Source organism: Galleria mellonella, unplaced genomic scaffold (genome assembly GCF_026898425.1).
Source record: "Galleria mellonella isolate WM207_F2 unplaced genomic scaffold, CSIRO_AGI_GalMel_v1 utg312, whole genome shotgun sequence".
NCBI classification, from domain to species: Eukaryota; Metazoa; Arthropoda; class Insecta; order Lepidoptera; family Pyralidae; genus Galleria; species Galleria mellonella.
The window spans coordinates 4,567,963-4,589,775 of record NW_026442074.1 but is presented as its reverse complement, the minus strand read 5'-3'; the positions used below and the strand labels follow the sequence as shown (position 1 = coordinate 4,589,775).

The following is a 21,813-nucleotide window of genomic DNA, read 5'->3' as shown; positions in this document are numbered from 1 at the left end:
AGGCATATTGCTAGCAATGGGGCTGTCAAACTCCATTACTAACAATCCATTTCCCCCCGTATAGTACGGGTTAGATAGAAAATTTATTATAGGTACTATGATTCTGATTCCAGTAAAGACCTAGATAGTTAGTTTCTTATGGGATAATTGTAAATAATATGATTTATCTGATACGACTACTTTAACCACAAGTGTCCAAAATTTAATGTCTCACAAAAAAAATTGTCTCAATTTAACAATAATTAAAATGGACCAACATAAAAGTAAATTGCAATATATAAAGTTATATATACCAGTTGAATATCTGACCTTTCATTAGATCAACATGCAATATCTACATTCTATACATTCACATGCATTTCTTTATTTTCTTTATTATATTTTTTGAGTAGTTTACTTTTATCTATGGCCAAAATGGATCAAGCCACATATTTGTCATTATGACATTGACAATAACATTAAAATAAAAGTCAAAACCAGATGATCCATTACAATATTTATTCATAAAATTTGTTCATTATTTTTAAACTTTTGATTAAACAACAAATTAAATAAAATGGGTAAAAACGTACCCATTCGTGATATTTCACCGGTCCTGCAAATATTTAGAGATTTCCTATTGGGAGTAAGTTGAATGTTTATTTAGATCATTATGTAACCTAAATTATTATTATTTATACGCTTATTGTAAATTTATTTAAAATATTTTTATTTTTTTATTAGAGAAAACATACTCTGGCGATACGTTTTGAACAATTTGTCGCGGCGCGGACACAACCACCACCACAAATTCCCGATGGCCCTACACATAAGTAAGGAGATTATTTACATTAGCCAATATTATAATAATTTTATCATTATAATGTTGAAACATTAATTTATTACTATTACTAAACCAACTTATAAACACCTTAGGATATTAATTATCTGATGAAAATTTGGCTAAATCACAACCCATACAAAACATTGAATGTATTGATTTGTAATTTATTAATTATTTATTGTTTAGACATGCTCATAATTACTACTACACAAGGGATGCTCGCAGAGAAGTAGCGCCACCAATTGATGTTACTAAACAGTTCCTGGAGGCTAGCTCTGACAAAGGGTATGTAGTCTTTGAATATTTCTCATGTAAAATTAAATGCTTTTTGATATTGCAGATTTACATTATACAGTATCATCACATAACAGCTTCAGTTATACTTGTCCTTGTTTGTTTGCATTCCCGGAGTAAATCTATTTCTTATAGAACAAATATAATTTTATGTACTTTGAGGCCCGTCTGTTGGGAAGTGGTAACCATAGCATATAAACATGAACAACTTAGAATACATTGTGATGCCCACAACACCCTTTAGGTGCTGCCAATTTTAAGAACCATGTTGTTATGCTCTCATACACTGTAAATTCTCTACTAATCTCAATCTTCAGTGCTGTATCTGATAGTCTACAGACCCTGTGGTATGGCAACCCTAACATTTTAGGAGCATTAAACATTTAGCATGCATTCATTGACATTTTTGTAAGGAAATGAGGGACCCTCTTAATGCTCAGTTATACAATTCACACACAATTTGCACAAATATATAAAATTCCTCCAATATTTATAATCCATTAGGATTTTAAAATAAATTTATAGAAAATAGATGTAAACAAAATAAAAATGTATGGCTTAGTGTGATGCCTACAGCACCCAGTTTCTTATAGGTGTATACTGTAAATACTCTTCTACTTTTTTGCTTTCTCTATTTACGATTAAAATCTGTAATCTGAAGATTATAGTCATGTGCATATTTGCTTTATTAAAACATATTTTAATTTTTCAGTGCACCCAAAGCTGCCGCAAATATAAGACCAACACCTGGCAATGTCTACCCTTGGGATAAACATTATTGATGAAAAAATGATGCAATCAAATAAATGTAATTCCCTTTTGCAAAACACTGTTTAGATTTAAGTTCTAGTAAGTTGAAAATTATGATTACATTGCAATTATATGCTTATATTTGCTTGTTTAATCATAAATAATGTTTTTATTTGCCTAGTAAAGAGTAATATAAATAAAAGAAAACAAGTAATTTCATTTGTATATTTAAAAAAAAAAAAGCATGTAGCAAACACTAACATAAATGTAAAACAACAACAATTTAGGACTGAAATAACTAAGTATGGTTACATTATCATATGATTATAGAGATACCCTTAATATTTAAAGTAATTCAGATATATTATTATAACTTGTCCCATAATTAAATGATGTTGAATGACAATCTATATAAAGCTAATTCACACGATTATTCTTATTTGTTTAATGTAAATCTACTAATAATGTCAAAGATCATGAAAGACATCTATGGTATCTACATATCTTTGATGGGACACAAATTGGTTTTCACAAAACATAGCTTATGCGATCTCCTTTTAAACATTTCCTCTTATAACCATTTCCCTAAATTACCACATATCATTTTCAATTGAGTATAGAATTCTTAATATATGTATTTTACACATCTATGTGATAGAATACTGTAATAAAACTAGCTGGAATCCATATTACTTTTCCACATATTGTGTATTTTTATCATCTATAAAAGATTATTAACAATTTTGTAAGTATTAACATTAAGATTTTCCATAGCTCAATTTGTAATACACTGGAAACCAAGAAATAAGTCTGGATTAGATCTGGCGGAAATTGGATGTATGTACCTTAGTATGAACCTAAAGCTGTGAACATATGGTACTTTTATTTTCTCTATTTTCAATAGCAATCGGTTGTTCTTTTTACGACCATTTCTGTCAGCGTCTATGAAATGCTAGCAATTTGACACGGCAGCTTATGGAAAGTGGTGGTAATCAAACCACAGACTGTGTTGCATATGACATTCCATGCACTGCAGTTCGTGAGATTTAAACAAAAACGCACGCATTGCTGCATCAATAACAAAAATAGTTAAAACATGATATAAAACTTTATTGCTAAATTTTATTGTTAAATATTTATGGAATTTGAGATTAGATTTTACTAACAGATTCTAAAAATATCGACTACAAGGCATGGTATGTGAGAATGCCATGTACAAATTTTTTATATACACTGGCCGATAATTTTAATATGACTTTTGATGTTACATTAATCATATAAAACATATAATAGATGCACATTATAAAAATAACTAAACATACAAAAAAAGAACATCAAAAATCCAAATTTGGAATTTATATTTTTATATTAAAACATAGTTATAACAAAAACAATTATTACTATGTTAAATATAAAATACCAGTGATGTAATTATAGAGATTTCTTTATGCATTCTTTTTATCACTATACCTAATACATTGAATGAATTCTACTAGTATTATATTAATATGAAAAAGAGTTTATTTGTTTGTTACCTAATAATGCTTTAACGGCTATAAAATCTGGTATACACATACTGTATGGGATGGAGAAGGATATATGCTACTTTTTATCCAGGTCATGCGAACGAAGTCGCGGGTAAAAGTTAGTAATCATATATAATGACCATGTTACAACTCCTATGCTAGGACACCCCAGTTTTATTAATTTTGAAGAATATCCAATATTATTTCATAAATTTTTTATTACAATATTACTTATATATTCTAAACAATTCTATAACATTAATTCTGTTGAAACTAATGTCGTCTTTATCTAATTAGAAAGGAGTGAAAAAGAACAACTATGTTTTGGTACTAATAATTATTATTTTTGTATGTTCACTACTACTACTCATGTATAAAAACAGGGTATAGGTAAGCATTATTGCAAACCTTATTTACACTTAATGAAAAATTCCGATGCAGATCAATACGAGATTCCAAAATCTCTTTTTAGAACTCTTTAAGTTTAAAGAAAGACTGATTTCGAACATGGTAAGATAAACATACGTAATAATTTTGCAGTGTAGGATTTACAAATCAAATTCACTTTCAACAGTGGTAAAGGTTAACCATAATGGCATATATTTTATGATCTGTTAACATAAATTAATATAAATGCAAGTTAAGATTATTTTCCAGTTTGGACTTAAAAAAAAGGCGCACATGTAATTCTAATAATAATAATTCATGAAACTCAGACTTGTCTTTGTGAAGCTTGGCTTGATTCGTGGATTCGTTCTAATCACCAGACGATTATGGGATGCGAAGGCCCTTTCCCTTCCCCATTCTACGCCTATGAATGCGAGGCCTTATGTATATTTAATCACTAGAATCAGTTGTATCCTCAGGTGTCCTTATGTGCATCAGAGAGAAGCTACCAAACGTGAACGTTCTGTTCCTGGGCGGCCTCCGAGATCTATATCTGAACCTTTGTCATTTGTCATCTCCGTCAACTTGTTTTCTGAACTGCATCGCGTCACCGTACGCTTTCTTCACTGCCTTTCTATCGGTAGGTTTGCGAGATTCCACCAATTTCGCCTGATCCACGCTTTTATCTATTCCTAATGGCTCTAATTTAGCGGGCGGAAGCCATTGCCACGTTCGTTTTACGTCGAAAAACAGTACCAGGTAAAGCACTGGCTCGTGCGAGTGATTTTTCTTTAGGTTGAGCACATCTTGTGGTGGCACGGGTAGTGGAACGCCGTTGTAAATGAATCCTCTTGGAATCTTCGGGTCGATTATGAGCGCCGGGTACCAAGGATAACCTCTGTATAATAAAGAATTAAACAAATTTACAATAATACATTATTATAGAAAATCTTACTCTTAAGCATTATTTAGTTTTATACACTACTATTCTGACAAAAAGATGGCCAAGGTAAAAATACAAATTATACATATTTATTTATTTATTCATTAGTACAAATATGTGTACATGGCGGTCTTAATGCTAAAAGCATTCTCTCCCAGTCAACCATAGGGAAGTGTCAGAATACTCGAATGCGGTACTACTAATTATTGATATACATACATACTAAAATTACATATATAAACGAATAAATATATATAAATAACAAATATACTTACACATATATGATATATACTATATTATACACGAATTTGGGAATATAATAAAGCACTTATTGCTCGGATAAAGATAAAAAGTGAGCGTGAACGCTTTTTTTGAAAGACGGTTTTAGTTACTGTTATTTATAAATAATGTTATTTATACTGAATTTACTCGTATCGACTAGATGCCATTAATACTAACCTGCATTTTGCCCAGACTAACTGTAGTGGCTCGAGCTGCATATCTGGCTGAGAGCTCTTTACCGGAGTTTTGGAAGTGGAAGACCTAGTGCCACGCCCCTGTCGTGTATATAATATAAAGTATAGAGAATTTGTAATATACTATATATAAAGTTATTTTACTAAATTACCAAAGGAGGAGGATATATTTTCGAATATATATTGGGCATGGTGGGTATTTTAAACTTTTAAAAAAGTTAGCTGCTAGTAAAACTCCATTTATGTAGTAAATATTATTAAAAAGTCTATGCTAAACGCAGTTCACAATATATAAACAAAAAAATAGAGTTATATTGCGAACTATTAAAGTATATCTTAAGGTATAAGAAGCCCGTGTCACTATGTTCGTTTACATTAATCTGTGAAACCAATCAACAGATTTAGATGAAATTTTCTATATGTGATTTTTTTGCTAAATAGTAAATAATTATAATAACGTTTATTGAACAAAATAGTAGGCAAATAGTTATCTCTATACATCATACAGATATTCGACAAATGCAACCTATTGTTTAAAAAGGTCCCCGTTCAGCATTGTGCGGCAGTTAATAGGTTACAGCACTTATTTTCATCGGGGGCCTTCGAGTACATTCATAAATCGAACCACTACGTGAAAAATTAGTACTACGGACTACACTAATAATATACTAGTAATGCGGACTACCACTCTCATTGCTAGCAATATACTGTGTCAGATCGACCTCCACGTGGTCCCCCCTGGAATCTATAGTGCTGAATTCCTGGTGTATTCACCACGATGAGCTAACTGACCTTTTCATCTCACCTATTATCCCTCCCTGGTGCCCTACCAGCGTATACCGTTATCATTTCATTGTCATCCATGAAAAATAAACTTGAAAGGTAGCATATTAATCCGGTAAGAAAAAAAATGGGCCAAGCAGAGAGTAAAACAATGTCTGTCTAGTTTGAATATAATAGTTATTCGGTTATCTATGGCATACCTTGACAGGAGTGGTGGGTTCGGTGTCCGAATGGTCGGTGTGTACGCCGCGCCGTGACCGCCGCCGCCGCTCCGGCCCGCTGCCCTCCACGTTCGAATCTAATGTTTCGTTGTAACTTGACCTGTTGTGAACAACGCCATATTGATTATATATATATAGCTGTGCAGGTTTTATTGGATCAGTTAATGTCAATTATTACAGCCTGACCCCTGTCTCCGGGGGGAAGGGGATCGTTAGTAATGGAGACTGAGAATCCCATTGCTAACAATATACCCAACCAGGTCGACCTCCTCGCTGTTCCCTGTGGAAACTATCATGGTTAATTCCTGATGAATTCATCATGATGGGCTAACTGGCCTGTTTTCATTCTCATCTATCACCCTTCACTGGTGCTCCGCCAGCGTATACCGATAGTGCGAGTGGGGTCATCATTACATTACCACCCACTAAAAAAAAGACCCCTGTCTTCGAACTCGAAACACGTCAATATTCACCCGCTACTTCCATTGTGTAAATTGCACAGTCGAATCAACTTTGACTTGATTTCCATGAAATATCTTTGAAGAAGTAGGCTACCCCCCCCCCCTACCCTCACACCTATCCATTCTAAATAATAGCTAACAATAAAATAAATTTATTCAAGTCTCATAAACATTCTACCCCTATTTTATTGATCCTATCGGGCAATTCTCAATACAATTTCAGCTTACAAAAATGGACAAAAAAACTAGCTATAGCTTTTTTTTAATTCTTAAGTTTTATAAGTTACATATAAATATTTAATACGTATGTACACTGACCCGTCGGTAGTGGTGAGCGAGCAGGAATGGTCGGAGCCATTATCGTCGTAGTGCGTGCACGACGAGCACGACTGCGACCACGTCGAGCTACTGGACGACGATCTGAGAAAGTGGTCGAAAGCAAATAATATCTAGCTAATCATACCTAACTAAAGAGAACTTCTACTATGGGTACTAGAAAACTGATACAGATACTAAAATACTTTTCCTCATAAATATATACATATTATATATAAAAATGCATAATATTATATTGCATACAGTTTGCTACTCTCAGTAACACTGGAAAGGTTGCAGTGTCACAGGTTTTTCTGCTTGAAAAAGCCCGTCTTTCAATAATAATAAATTCCCCTAAGGCGTTAGACCGCTGGTTATTGTTACGCTGTGATAAATTAATGTTACCTGGAGAGCGCTAGGTCGCTGTCGGAGCCCACCTCGCCGGGCGGCCCGCGGTACTGCAGGAACGACGCCGCCACCGGCGCCGCGCCCGCTCCCCTGCAACATACCATACTGTCACCACCACTCTTAAAAACGTAAATAGCTCATCGAATTTTATACTAGGTGAAATCAAAATCATTGGCAACCTCTTAAGTGTTTTTTTTTTTAATATTAAATCACGGAGGCTCAGTGTACTCCGCCATCCCTCCTAAATCCGGTACTGAAAATGAGCTGTAAAACGGCAAATCATTTAGAACATTATAAAATTGTTTAACAATATTTAATTGTTCAATTCTTTACCTAACTACATTATAATAACTTGATACAATATAATATTAGAATTTTTGCAATTTAAGCAAAAGAAAAAACAAATATACAAACATTAAAAACTCTTTCGAATAAATCCGACACGGATGTTATTAAATATGACAAACCTTTAATAATAAGCCGTCAGCTTGTTTGCCATTCTGAGCTGCATAAAAAAACTTTTGCCAAGGAAATCTTTTATATCATAAAAATTGTGTTTCTTGAGCCAAATATATAATCTATTTCTAAATAAATTGTTATTCAAATCTTTAAATATTATGAATATTAAATTAATCTTTAAATATTATTATTTTTATATCTTTATTGGATAAACCTGAGTAAAACAGTTAAAAAGTTGAGCATTTGTTGACACTTAATATATATACAAACCTAAAAAGGTCGGGTGAGGAGGCGGACTTCTCTTTAGGTTTCCTGGGTCGGCCCCGGCCTTTTTTCTTCGGCGACGGTTCCAGCCCGGGGCGAGACAGGCTTGCTGATAGCGTAGGTAATGACGCTTTGGAAAATTATACAAGTTGTTAATTGTTGGAAATAGCAACAACTTTATGTACATATTTATCCTCTTTCAGTTTCTAATTTTTATTACAAGTGCGTCTATATGAAAAATCTTTACTAATATTATAAACGTGCAAGTGAGTTTATTTGTTATATTTATTATACATTATAGCACCTGTACGGCTTAACCTTTAAATTAAGTTTAATAAAAAAATATTTATCATTATTATTAAGCAGTTACTATGAAATTTGGTATACACACATATATGGAATAGAGAAGGCTATAGGTTGCTTTTTATCCCGGTCACAGGTAAAAAGCTAGTAAAAACAAAACTGTGGTTCATACAATGGGCTCAAGATTCCTTTAATGAATCACTTTAATAATATAATAAATTTCGAGTTGCAAATTAAAAGTTTTAAGTCAGTAGTACACGTACTTTTATTTTCTGTTCATTAAAATACTAATTCAAGATTCTCTGATCTGATCTGATTTTATAACATTTTTGTTAAGAAATATAATGAATATTTAATAAATTACCATCAGAGCCGAAACTCTTGGGCGGCGTTGTGATTGTCGGAGGAGACACTAGTAGCGTTGGTTTTCTTAGTCCACCCATCAGACCTAGACCTGGAACTATTATTTTGTTATTTTGATAACATAATACAAATATTATGAGTGTGAAACTTTGAAAAGATATTTAGATGTTTGTTAAGCAATCACTTTTAAAAAACTAAACATATCTACATTAAAATTTCGTGAACAAAGAGATAAATCATATCTAAGATAGTTTTTATCATATTTTAAGCGATTTTGGGTGAAACAGTGAGATGCAACCAGTGATACATAAAATAGATGAACTGTAGAAAAGATCGCAATTTCAATAAAAAAAAAATCTAAATGTGTAATTTAATATCTTTGATGGCTTGCAAAAAAAAAAACAACTACTTACAATATAAGTAGTTTTTTTTTTTTGACAAAATTAATATTGAACCAATGTGAAAATAAACCAAATAATATCTCAATTACAAAGGAAATCTATGATGGAAGCTTATGTCTTGTAGTGGACAGTTTAAAGCTGATATGATCAAATTGAAAATAAACTATACCAATTGTAAAAAAAAAAAAAAACTGAATATGAAATAACAAAGATAAATAGATAAAAATCCTCCTTTTTGAAGTCCAAATAAAGAAAATGAACGTAACTCACCAGCGGCCGTGTCTGTGAGCTTCGTGGGAGAATGTTCCGGCGTGGCCAGTCTGTGTGTTCGCTCTATACTCTTCCGCTTTATGTCTGTACTACGCTGACGGTCCACCACAGCTTCTGTGCCCGTTGTTTCGGAGCCTGATGTCGCACTTTCTGTTAACAAAGTTTTAGACATATTTTGAATATATCTGTGCCTTATTTTATTTCAAGAGATTTTTATTAACATTTCGATGAAAAGAACACAAGAACATAATAACGTAAGGCTAGCGTTACATGAAGCCAATATTCGGCGACGAAATGTTAATACTTGTAATAACATACTAATTGCTACTCTCGGTTATATTAGATGGAAGATCCGGCACTAGGCCGACGCAAAGCCGCCGAGGTGTGGCAGTATTGGAATTAAATTGGTTTTCAAAAACAATCAAAGAATCTTCAATATTTGTTTGAACATTTGGAAATGATCAAATAGCGAACTAAAATATTAATGATGCTTTATGTTCCTTAAAAGCGATCATACCTTTAGCTAACCGAAATGTTCTAACACTTCGGTTACAATTATATGTCAATTTTCAAAAATAATTAAACATCTCTCAATATTTTTGATTGGTTACTTAAAAACTGCAAGATTAGCAAACTTAAAAGTTATCTATAAAGTGTGTTATATATATATTTATCGCTTTACACTAAATTTATATTTTGCTTCAGAATTTCCAAATACTTTTGTGCCATTAAAACCGAAATTTTTAGTGACATGAAAATCATCATCGTCCTATCTTATCCCAATTATTATTTGGGATCGGCGTAATATGGTTTTATCCATATTACAAAAAGATGCATTTGTTGGTGGTTTCCGCCACCTGCGGTATGGAGGAAAGGATTGAGGAAAACAGGAAGGGAACATTGGAAATGTGTAAAGGAAATTGGTAAATGAGGGACTATGTGGGAAACGAAAGCCCCCCTTTCTTGGGGGACACTGCAGCGGCTCGGGAGGCCGGGGTTGCATACCTGTACGCTCTTATTCTAGAATCGGACAGATTTCTAGAGAAGAACACCCCTGACATGAAAATATAATAAATAATTTAGTAATACTAATTGTTTTTGAAAAATTACAAATAATTGCGACATTATCACCCCTTAGTAAGCTAAAGTGTGAGTGTAAGTGTGTGAGTGTGAGTGTGTGTGTGTGAGTGAGTGTGTGTGAGTGAGTGAGTGTGAGTGTGTGTGTGTGTGTGAGTGTGTGAGAGTGAGAGTGTGTGTGTGTGAGTGTGTGTGTGTGTGTGTGAGTGTGAGTGTGTGTGTGTGTGTGTGAGTGTGTGAGTGTGTGTGTGTGTGAGTGTGTGTGAGTGTAAGTGTGCGAGTGTGAGTGTGAGTGTGTAAACACAAAGTTTGTCACCATTGCCGCGGGGCGGCGTGCGCGCGGCGGCGTGCGGTGCGCGTGCGCCACGTGCGCCGCCGCGCGCGCCGCGCCGCCCGCGCCCGCGCCGCCCCCGGCCCCGCCCACGCCACCAATTACAGTTCACGTTGCCCTTCGTAGTCTTCTTCACGACAGGGGAATTGTCGCGCTACAACATCAACACAAAAAAGTAGTGATTCCACTTCGAATCGAGTATGTAAACATTACTGTTAATTTAAAACACTACTTATACATACATATACATATAAATACTGTTACATTAAAACTGCTCGATCGAGCCGCTTAGTGCCACATATTATTTTTTTAACTTTTCATTTAAAAATTTTGAATTCATGACAGTCAATTCATTGCTATTTGTTTTTCTGTGCTATAAAAAATGTGTATAATTGGCGAACTTTTAACTAAATCAGCAGAACAAACAGACGGAAACTCCTCCAAATATTATTAAAATATAATATACTCTATATTATTAACAAATTGTTATTGTTACAATAATATAATGATTTTCCACATCGAGTATAAAACATAATTTTAAATCGGGTAAATTGTAGAGAAACATTAAAAAATTGTTTTATATACATATATATATATATAAACAACGTCTATAATGGTAACGTAAATGAGGCTATTAATTTATATATATTTTATAACGTAGTAAGAATGCAGTATTATACATCATTTTAAAGGAATCTTAACTTAGAAGGCAGTATGAGAAAGTACCGTATCGTTATCAGCATCGGAAGGGCTGCCCACGCTCGAACGCCTGCGTTCGCTGCGCGCCGTTGAATCATCACGAGTGTCTGCACACGCAACAAGAAATAAACACATTTACTTCTCCGCTCGCACGTCGCAATTTTTTTCTTCATAATTTTATTACAGAGTTAAGCTCGTCTGTTGTACATTTTTTTTTATACAACTTAGAATGGCAAACAAGCTGACGGTCCACCTGATGGAAAGGGGTAATCGTCGCCTATAGACATGAGCAGGACCATGGACATAACAGAGTATACTGTTTCACCCATGATACCCCCCGAACGTTGCCATTCCTGAGGACTCAGGTGTTATTCCTCTGTATCCAGTAAATTCACACCATATCCCACCCTTCAAACCGAAACACAGCCATGCAAACACAACTGCTTCACGGTTGAAACACGAATGGGACAGAGGTACCCAAGCAATCGACTTTTGTACAAAGTCTTCCTCTGGTAAAATTTATATTTTAAATAAATTATTACAATGTTATTTTTGTGTATCGTCATCATCATATCAGCCTTTAAATGTCCACTGCTGAACATAAGCATCCCACCCCCCAAGCTTACGACATTTATTTGTATAATAAAGTAAAAATAAACAAATATTTTTACATTACTTTTATATCAAATGTGTAATTTAATTATTGAATTATATAAAAAGGTGCCATGCAATTCCAAAAATTAAATAAATATTAAATTCTTAACAAAAATAAGAAAATAATCTTATATACATCAACTAATGTTTGTGCTCATGTAAAGTAATTTGTTTCCTTAGTTTTCTACATTCCAGTAACGAAAAACAACTGTAATCAATATCTATATATATATATATATATATATATATATATATATATATATATATATATATATATATATATATATATATATATATATATATATATATATATATATATATATATATATATATATATATATATATATATATATATATAATGGTGATAATGGAATGGTAACCCCACCCGCGCTATCGGTATACACCGGCGGGGCACCAGTGAAGGATGATAGGTGAGGATGAAGCAGGTCAGTTAGTCCATCGTGACGAATTCAACAAGAATTAACCACGATGGTTTCCAGGGGGAACCACGTGGAGGTTGACCTGATAGAGCATATTGCTAGCAATGGGGCTGTTAAACTTTATTGCTAACAATCCCTTTCCCTCCTATATAGATATATTAGATAGATAGTTATAGTATACAGTCACTAATTATAATAAAACAAAGTTGATATCCACATCTAATAAATTACAGGATTTAGCATTAATAATTTTTCAAAGATAAATCAGTCCACTGACCTGCAGTTCCTTCGCTGTCGGTGCTGGTGCGGCGGCTGACGCGGCTGACACGACTGGCAGCGCGACTGGTACGCCCACTATGGTTACGACTTCGGCTACGGTTGCGGCTAGGGCTCCGTTTACGGCTAGGGCTCCGTTTGCGACTGGGACTGCGTTTGCGACTATAGCTCCGTTTTCTGCTGGGGCTCCGCTTGCGACTGCGGCTGCGATTACGACTCCAGCTGCGGCTGCGGCTGTGACTGCGGCTACGGCTGCGACTGCGGCTGCGGCTGGGGCTACGCTCGGGGCTGCAGTCCGCGTCGCCGAGGCCCGCTAACGCGTCCATGCCCGCCTCGCGGACGTCGCGCCGTGCTTGTCGGAATATAGGCAGACATTGCTCCCGCATTTTTACTCCAGCTCTGTTAGAAATTTATATAGTATTTTATACTGTACATGTATATAGGCAAAGGTTACCATTAAGTGGGCCGTCTGCTTGTTCGCCATTCTAAGTTGCATAAAAAAATACAAGTATTATACAATACATTTTTATTTTTGCTAAATTTTCTAGTGTACTCTCTTTTGGGAGCAAAACCAAAGAGTTAAATACTTTTTGCTTTTGCTATGAACTTTACATTTAAATTCTCATAATTTAATTAATATTACAACCTGTAATATACACAGGACTATTTAAAGCAACGAGAAATGTTATATTATTGTATAAAAATGCAAAATTATATATATACAAAATAATAATGTTAAACACAAACTAATATTAGAGCATCACTCATTATTTACAACCGAACATAGAGAAACATAAACTGTTTTAACTATTTAACATAAATTGTTTCAAGTAAAATATTATAAGTATACTCACTTGTAAAACACAGTATCCTTATTATTATATGTAAGACAGTTGTCGATCATCAGCTGGAAGTCGGCTTCTACGTCATCAATAGTTTTGTACAACCCTCGGTCTAACTTCTTACTCATCGTGCTTAGATCCATGGGGTGTTTCACTATTGTGCTATAGTCTGGTACCTGAAAAAATTATAATAAAAATTTGTAAATTTTTATTGTAATTTTTTCACAAAATAGCAAGTAAATTAATTCACAGAATAGCAAGTAAATTAATGACTTACCAGATTTTTAAAAGCAAACTATTATGAATTTCATAATTGCTACACTGAGAATTAAGAAGATACCTAATGGTTTTTTTTTTATACAACTTAGAATGTAACTTTAAACAGGCTGACGGTCCACTTGATGGAAAGTGGTAACCGTCGCCTATAGCATAACAGAGTATACTGTTTTTCTATAGTTGAAATAGATAAATGCTGGTATCTCCTCAGACGAGATTATTTTTGATAGCTAAAAAAATTAAAAGAAATTATTAAATTAATTTAGATGAATGGAACCAGCAACGGCCTCAAATCTGCCTTCAGCGGAGGAAAAGGGATTGTTAGTTATAGGGATTTTATAGCTCCATTGCTAGTAATATACCTTATCAAGGCACCACCCCGCAGTTCCCCTGGATAACATTTTGCTTATATTTTTTTGGAATTTATTACAATGGACTTACTGATCTGCTTCCATCCTCATTTATCATCCACCACTGGTGCCCTATCAGCGTTTACCTAAAGCACAGACGAGGTTACCACTCCATTATCACAGAAAACAAAACGCATAGACGACTTCCCACGGTGTCATTAGTGTCTATGAGCTGTGGTTATCACTTATCATCAGGTGAGTCGTAAACTCGATTGTCACCCTTCCACATGAAAAAAATCGAGATCAGTTAAGAAGGCGCGCGCGGCAAACAACAACAGGGGCTTCTCTTTGCCCGCCAGATGATGTGTGGGCGGGCGAGGTAGGGGCCTCGGGGCGTACCCCATTACCCCGGCTTCTACTCCGGAGGCGACAACCTCGGGGTCGCTGGATTAGCAGCCGGCATACACTGTTGGTCTGTGTATGCCGGCGTGGTGTCTTCTTTCTTCAGGCATCAGTAGTTCACTGTTGCAAAGTGCATGGTTCTTGTTAACGCGCGCATACCTCGTGCAGGTCGACGGGCTCGGTGAAGATGTCGCTGGCGTCGCGCTGACGCAGCAGGCGCAGCAGCTTGTGCAGCGCGGCGCGCTCGGGCCGCAGCGACTGCAGCACGCAGCGCTCCCACACGCGCGTGTACTCCGCTTTCAGCCGCTCGCGCTTCCGCACCAGCTCGCACAGCAGTCTGCTCGCAAACCATACGCCCGTCGCACCTTATAATACGAGTACTCAAAGCTTCCAGTGTCAAAAACAGATCAACATTTAGCTAACTCAATTTTGACACATTTGTTTAAATTAAAACAAAATGCGTTATTTTTTAAGTCATCATCATAATCATTATACCAGCATTTAACTGTCTACTGTTAAACATAAGCTTTCCCTTGGGGTTTTACCAATAATTGTAACGCTTGGCAGTAATATATATTAATATACATATATAAATTAAAATTGCGGCCATTTTAAATTATTTAAAAAAGGAAATATATTATCTATATAAATATTATAAAAAAACAAAATAAGATTGTTTCTTTACAATGAATAACCTCAAAAATTACTCAAGTAATTTTAAAAATCTTTCGAAAATGATCAACAAGTAATATATATTTATTTTAGAAAATTTTAGAAAACTTTAATAAAATAAAATAAAAAAAAAACACTTAATAAAATGCCTAGCACTGACCTGGCCCTTTCTAAATCTTGACGAATTCTCTGCCAATACTTAAGCTGATTGCATAGTTCTCGAACATTCACTGTACCATCTTGTATACCTCTGCTACCTGAAAGAGTATATAATGAAACGGTGATAAGTATGTGAAATAGAATATCAAAAGAAAAATCAATAAATCAAAACAAGAGGAAAGGACATCAAGTTCTCATAAATGAAGAAGAGTTTCACGGTGCTTATAGCGGTATTTCATACAAATTGTCCTGTGATGCAGAACTCATCACTTCACCAGTGTCAGGTCAAGTGTCAGGTAGCAGCGTCCAGTAGGCAGCGGGCGGCGGGCGGCGGGCGGCGGGCGGCGGGCGGCGCTAGTGCTGGTGCGGTGGTGCGGGCGTACCGTGGTGCGTGGTGAGGCTCTGCAGGCGGCGCAGCAGCGGCACGCCGTTGCGCGCGTGCCGCTTGAGCGTCCAGTAGGGCAGCAGGCGCTTGACGAGGTGCGCGCGCGCGGCGGCCGGGCCGGGCGCCAGCGCCGCCACGTCGCCCACGCGCTCGGCCGCCAGCGTCGGCACCAGCACCACCGGCGCCCACGACCGCGCGCGCGCCAGCACGCGCCGCGCCTGCTCTCAGGTACAGGTATTACACATTTAAGCTACCACCACATTATTAATACTGCTGACCGGTTGCACTAGCGTGTAGGTATGTCCTCCTACCACGACAGGCAAGACCGTTTGGATTATAAAGCGTTAATGACCAAAAAATTACTTATCTTTGTATTTAAGTTTTTATCACAATTTTAGTTTTATTCCAAAGATTTTAACCATGACCGAAGTTCCCGTCAGCATAGTGTTAATACCTTTGCATCTTCAGTGATCAGAGATTTGAGGACCAAACACAGTCTTGTTCAACGACATCTTTGGTCGCATGAATAGCTGTCAAGTTAAACTTTAGGTCGAGTATGGCGCACCACATAAAAATATATGCAATTTAATGTTGCAGATTTTCTGTCTACTAAATTACTGATCTTCAGGCGCAGTATGACTGAAATTAGCCAACTGTATACAATTTGATATATTGGCTTTTCATTACCACAGATACACAACCGAAAATCGCCCTAACGTAGTGCTAAGCTTCCTATTATAATAATACACAATTTTAAATAAGAACACAAATTCATTGACTCTTAAAATCTTAAATAAATTTATATCATATTTAAATGAAGTAAAAGAAAAAAACATAATATGTATGTTAGAGTGAGATAGATAAACAACTCACACACCTACATGATAATACTCTAATTTGGCGGTAATTATTAAATCTAGATTCAATAACCCTTTAAAAGAATTAAACTCATTCCAATACTGTTACCTGTATGATCTTCTCTCTTCCCTTTTGCCGTATGGCTTGCAAATTTGGTGATTTTGTATCCCCTTCTGATTCCTGGGCTCTCCTTTCCTTAAAACAATATGTTATTTTAAAACATTACATTAAAAATGTAACAATATATGTATTAGGATAGTCCAATATATTATTTTTTTTTATTTGATAAATAATCTTCACATGTCTGTTTAAAGAACAAAAATAGGTAGAAATAAATAAACAAAAAGGTAATAATCTTTTGTTTAAATAATTTTAAATTCATTTTACTGAACTGAATGTTATTTTGTGATAATCCATATAATCTTCAAATGTTCGCAGTTGCACATATAATGGTAGCGAAATTAAACAAAATAATCCTAATCGACTAACCAATCTTTGTAGTAATTTCCTTTATTCGGAAAGAAATCACAAAGCATACAAATGATATAATTACAGAATTATATTGTAATAATTCTACATACTTGTAAAACATGGGCCGGCGTGTGGGAATCACAGTATGCCATCTTAGCAACCTGCACCGGCTGGCTGGGATCGCGGCCTGCGCCTGCTGCTTCCATTTTCATATAGAGCCTGCACATATTATAAAAAAAATAAAATTAATTGAGTAACCTACTCTTAGATTCTTAAGAAATATATGAAATATTGTTCTTCATAATTATTTTCCATTGGAAATCAATATGCTTAAATACTTCTGTTAGCAAATTACAATTTAAAATAATTTTCTTTTAGTGAGTTACTAGTCACAAGTGTGCCTGTTTTCTTCCACTTCCTTAGTTATTGTAAGAAATAATTTCTTGTTAAATACCTATATCATAAAATAACCTATTTACAAAATTTCATTCTAAACATTGTGTTGCCAGTTGTTAAATGAGTTAGGACAATCTTTACTTAAAGGTCTTATAAATTGCAATGTACTTAAAAAATATATTGCAGGAGTATGTAGATCAAAGATCTCACCCAGCCTGCTGCGCGCACGTAACGTGGAAGGCGGAGTAGCAATTGCTTTTATGGCACTGAATGCAGGCACCGGCGCCGCGCTGCTTGCACACCATACACTGCAGCTTCCATCTCGCCGGCGGAATCATTTCTATCGAATCTGAGGACATTGAAATATTAAATGATAAATTCTGTGCTAATACAAACATACTTTGTTAAATAAATAAATAAATATCAAATGTCAAATATCAAAATATGTAAAATAATTCTAATATTTTCTAGTGATTGCAAACATTTATAAAGGATAGACATCTCATCGTATCACATTGAACTCACATCGACATATGAAATAGAAATCATATGACTATGTGAACAAACCATTGTTCATGCTCAAGCACTAGCCTAAATGTAAAAAATACTTTTGTATGCGAAATTTAGGTTATCTTTTTCCAAATAGGAATAATCATCAATTAATAATTATCCTTACACTCATTAATTGCTGTGCACATTCCATCAAATGGGGGAACACTATACTGTATTTTGAATAATATACACAGTGTTAATAAAACATGATAGAAATTTGTACACTGCTCATTCGACACACTTACATATAAAATATAATTATACATACATATGTGTCGTTATAACAATATATGAGTGAAATGTGGCCGTGAAATAATGTAGAAACTTATTTACCTATTGGTTCCAAAAATACAGTGTTAGCAAATCGCACTTCTGGAATCCAAAGCGCACACACCACGTGAGCCCATGTTCCTTGATCTGTCTGCTTAAATGCACCTAAAAAAATGAGATTAGTAAGTAGGATAAAAGATAAAGTAAAATATATATTTATTTCTCTCACAAAAGTAACAACATAATAAAATTTACAGCTTTTTAGGTTACAATTTAAATGTATCATAATAGATTAATTTGATAAAATTCAATACTGTTGATAATTATACATTTATGAATAATATCCTTAATGATATAAGTTGGGTTACCTCCTGTATTCGGACAAAGCACACAGTTGACAGGACGTGATGGTGATTGAAGACAACGCCGGCACAACCACTGGCCTTCTGGGATATAGGGCACCTAAAAGATAAGAATTATTATATACACAAAAATTTTTGTGCATTATATACAAAAATACAACAGGTATCTGCCTACTGGATGAATACAAAATTGGACAAATAGAATATTATTATTATAGAGTAACCAATATTTAATCAGATAAACATCCGTGAAATTAGAGATTAATTAATTAATAATTATCTTTAAATTGTGAACTGTATAATAATGTTTTTTTATGCAAGTTGTTTGCCATTCTATGGCAAACAAGCTGACAACCTACCTGATGGAAAGTGGTAACCGTCGCCTATAAACATGAGCAGTACTATGGACATAACAGTATACTGTTTCGCCCATGATACTCCCCATGCATTGCCATTCCTGGGAACTCAGGTGTTAATCCTCTGTACCCTGTAAATTCACTGCCATATTCCACCCTTCAAACCGAAACAAAGCCATAACTACTTCATGGTAGAAACACGAATGGGACAGAGGTACCCAAGCAAACGACTTTTGTACTAAGTCTCATAATATTAATGAGTTGTTACTAACTCCATAGCAATCCTGATGCACAGCAAGGTTGCACATGTCACAGAACAATATAACATTGGTGTTTTGGCACTCCCCATCCATACATATACAGCATACAGCATCTTCATCTACAGTGGCGGCTGTTTGTTGTCCACTCTGTGTTGCCTGCAAAATAAAAAAGGAACAAAAAATAATGTACCCAATTTTAAAAAATAATTTAAAAGAAATTTAAATTTCACTCACTGCAATTCACATGTTCACTTTCAATTTACAAAGATTACACTATTTGCAAACAATTTTGAATAAAGATTATTTTTAAGTTATCAAACATAAAAAATTACAAAATAAATTACAGTAGAACACAAATAATGTAATCCATTTTAGATACTGAAGTTTTTTTTTTTCAAGAAATTATAACATTGAACTTCAAATAGTATCTTTTGCAATTTCAATTACAAAATTTTAAATGTGACTACTCTGTCACACATATTAGAAAAAAAAAATTGTCTACATATAAGTTGGCTAAACTTCTTTCTTGCTGTATAGAAAAATCCACCTTTTGGATTTTTCTTTATTTGAGTATGAATAATTATAGCATCAATCAATTTAATATTAACAAATGTTTAAAAATATTTTAATTTCTATTCATTTACAGATTCTAAAAAAGCAGTTTACATACTTGAAAATAAGATTCCTTCTCCAATCTATCCATAAGTAACTCCAATGTGTCCACAGAAACAGGTGGCAAACCCTGCTTGACCCGAGTCTTGTTGATGATTGCCAGCCATGCTGTGTCCTCTTCGTCCACATCATATTCCACCTCACCATCAAGCTCTTCAGCTGATTTCTCAATGAAGCGAATGTAAGCATTAGGACGAGGTGGTGCATCACATACTCTCTCATTGTAGTCTGGTATCAGCTGATAAAGATTTTATATACTATTAAAAATAAAGTTTTATGCTCATTATATTATATATGCTTTTTTTATGCAACTTAGAAAGGCAACGCAGCAGGCAAAACAGCTGAATCATCACCAGCATTAACTTTTGATCATAGTAGAGTAAGATTGTCTTTCATACACTTTTGGTCAACACTTTCACTTCACATTAATTCTATTTCAGTTTTACGTTAAATAAATAATAATTCCTAAATTAAAAAAATAACATTTATTGCAAATATTAAACAGCTCTTACACCTCTCAAAAGGCATCATAAAATTTTATATTGTGTTGGAAACTGTTTTTCACAATTGGCTTTTTTGTACCCCTCATGATCCACTTAGAGCCACTTTTCTCCACCACTTCTCTCACTCTACCTCAGGATCGGAACTAAGTTGAACAAATTTGAAAATAATGTAGTAATCAAATAGAGCAATATGCCCATTTATTAATATCTACTTTTTCTACTTTGATTTCGTTGAAGAAAATTAGTAATATTACATATTACTATAAAATGATTGTCAACAGAGTATTTTTTACTTATTTATTTATAAATAAATATAATGACAAATAAATACTTAATGAAAAAATAATAAACTACCTTAAAACTGGCTTCAGGTAATTTCACATGAGGCTCTGCTGGTGGTTCAACAAATGGAATTGGTTTCTCTAATTCAGCATTTTTTTTCTCCCACTCTTCTAGAGACATAATCGGTAAAGGCTGATCTATGGGTATCCTACTGATTTTGCCATCTATTTCAAACTGCACTACTTTCTGCGCTTCCGCAAAAGTTAAAGCCTCTTTAGGAGGGCTCTGTAGGGCTATGTCGCCAGTTGACACCGGTGCTCTGGTCCTCCCGCCCTTCTTCCGGCTACTAGCAACGGCAGGCGTCGCCGGTGATGGATTGTCATGATCATAGTTTACTAAATGATATTGAAGCCCGCACAAACTCTTGTATACTTTATCGCACTTCTCCAATGGACATTTGTACGGTGGGGGTCTATGTTGACGAAGTTTTTTACAAAATTCTAAAACATCGAAGTCTAAACCCATTTTGACAGACAACGAAATTTTATAACGAGAAAAAACATATCATTACCATTGTAACTGAATAAAAGAGTTTTTGATTACATAATCTGACAAAAAGATTAATAAAATAGACGTAAAAGTTATTAAATGTGAAAGTTAAAAATAGTATAAATAATGGAAAAACAAGCGATACCGCAATGAAAATATCATGAAAATACCACGGACATTTAAGATGACAGCGGTACAAACATAGAATAATAAACGACACAGACTATTTAAAGTGGGCAATACTAGAACTGTTCTTAATCTATGCCAAGAAT

The 21,813-nt window shown here is 34.6% G+C and overlaps 2 protein-coding genes across 3 annotated transcripts; one reads left to right on the top strand and one right to left on the bottom strand.

The window, feature by feature from the left end:
* Window positions 1-445: 445 nt before the first annotated feature.
* Window positions 446-2,077, top strand: LOC113515032 (NADH dehydrogenase [ubiquinone] 1 alpha subcomplex subunit 7-like). Its single transcript, XM_026899160.3, has 4 exons — window positions 446-625; window positions 724-812; window positions 1,010-1,108; window positions 1,830-2,077. The coding sequence occupies exons 1-4, from the start codon at window positions 557-559 to the stop codon at window positions 1,897-1,899; spliced, it is 327 nt and encodes a 108-aa protein (XP_026754961.1). The 5' UTR covers window positions 446-556; the 3' UTR covers window positions 1,900-2,077.
* A 1-nt stretch (window position 2,078) lies between these two features.
* LOC113515225 (bromodomain-containing protein homolog) lies at window positions 2,079-21,719 on the bottom strand. Of its 2 annotated transcripts, none has more exons than XM_052895936.1 (23): window positions 21,065-21,719; window positions 20,206-20,445; window positions 19,548-19,691; window positions 18,926-19,019; window positions 18,621-18,722; window positions 17,946-18,084; window positions 17,450-17,558; window positions 16,977-17,063; window positions 16,009-16,228; window positions 15,627-15,723; window positions 14,954-15,131; window positions 13,779-13,942; window positions 12,926-13,323; window positions 11,582-11,661; window positions 10,841-11,009; window positions 9,448-9,597; window positions 8,778-8,873; window positions 8,117-8,240; window positions 7,385-7,477; window positions 6,983-7,084; window positions 6,183-6,303; window positions 5,183-5,280; window positions 2,079-4,678 (listed from the first exon to the last, which is right to left on the bottom strand). In XM_052895936.1, exons 1-23 carry the CDS (start codon window positions 21,515-21,517, stop codon window positions 4,345-4,347), a joined length of 3,792 nt encoding a protein of 1,263 aa, XP_052751896.1. In that variant the 5' UTR covers window positions 21,518-21,719; the 3' UTR covers window positions 2,079-4,344. The 2 variants fall into 2 exon arrangements, with proteins under 2 accessions (XP_052751896.1, XP_052751897.1); XM_052895937.1 differs by having other exon boundaries at window positions 8,778-8,867.
* Between the last annotated feature and the right edge of the window lie 94 nt (window positions 21,720-21,813).

What these genes read in the sequence shown, in the direction of transcription:
- LOC113515032 (XM_026899160.3), top strand. Translation starts at nt 557, where the DNA reads ATGGGTAAAAACGTACCCATTCGTGATATTTCACCGGTCCTGCAAATA. An exon ending in CCCGATGGCCCTACACATAA is followed by an intron (nt 813 to 1,009) that starts GTAAGGAGATTA and finishes TTTATTGTTTAG; the next exon opens with ACATGCTCATAATTACTACT. An exon ending in GAGGCTAGCTCTGACAAAGG is followed by an intron (nt 1,109 to 1,829) that starts GTATGTAGTCTT and finishes TTAATTTTTCAG; the next exon opens with TGCACCCAAAGCTGCCGCAA.
- LOC113515225 (XM_052895936.1), bottom strand. Translation starts at nt 21,517, where the DNA reads ATGGGTTTAGACTTCGATGTTTTAGAATTTTGTAAAAAACTTCGTCAA. An exon ending in GAGCCTCACCACGCACCACG is followed by an intron (nt 15,724 to 16,008) that starts GTACGCCCGCAC and finishes ATACTCTTTCAG; the next exon opens with GTAGCAGAGGTATACAAGAT. An exon ending in CAAGAGTTTCGGCTCTGATG is followed by an intron (nt 8,241 to 8,777) that starts GTAATTTATTAA and finishes AATTTTCCAAAG; the next exon opens with CGTCATTACCTACGCTATCA.